This window comes from Opisthorchis viverrini (assembly GCF_000715545.1).
Source record: "Opisthorchis viverrini unplaced genomic scaffold scaffold16225, whole genome shotgun sequence".
Taxonomy (NCBI): Eukaryota; Metazoa; Platyhelminthes; class Trematoda; order Opisthorchiida; family Opisthorchiidae; genus Opisthorchis; species Opisthorchis viverrini.
The window spans coordinates 1-544 of record NW_008760377.1 but is presented as its reverse complement, the minus strand read 5'-3'; the positions used below and the strand labels follow the sequence as shown (position 1 = coordinate 544).

The 544-nt window shown below is 46.1% G+C and overlaps 1 protein-coding gene across 1 annotated transcript; it reads right to left on the bottom strand.

Moving 5' to 3' along the window:
* Positions 1–304: 304 nt before the first annotated feature.
* Positions 305–508, bottom strand: T265_16194 (hypothetical protein; the record flags this gene model as incomplete). The annotated part of the gene is made up of 1 exon (XM_009179745.1): positions 305–508. A coding segment is annotated over one exon (186 nt), but the record flags the coding sequence as incomplete, so codon positions are not given.
* Between the last annotated feature and the right edge of the window lie 36 nt (positions 509–544).

Below are 544 nucleotides of genomic sequence, written 5' to 3'. Positions count from 1 at the left end.
ACTAGAAATAATTGTTTTTATGCATAAGTCAATTCCTTGGATTTCCCAACTGAGGCCTTCAGCAACTTAATAGTAAGATTTCTATCCAGCCTCTCATACTTACCTAATAACTTTCCTGTAATACGTACCTCCAAAGTCATGCTTGGTGTTAGATATCTGAATTCTTATGTCTGATGTTTCCATCATCTACCTAAAAGTGCTAGACTACTAACTGATTCCTTACGGTTCTTCTGGGTTGTCTTAACCCTTTCATAAGTTTAACGATAAATTTGTTCCCACTGACGTTACTTTCCTTTTGTTCATTAGGTGGCCACACGCCAGAGGAGCAAGTCCGCTGGCAGGGCCACTCCGAAGTCACGTAGCCGAACGCCGTCGCGGTCACGATCCCGCTCAAGAGTGACAGCAGTTGCGAAGCGCAGTCGAACACCAGCCTCAGAATCAAAGGCCAGGCGCCGCCGATCACCGAGTTCCTCAAGTTCTTCCGAATCATCACCGCGTCCAGTAATAGCTAGAGGACGTGTTCCGCATACTTCTGGCAACAACC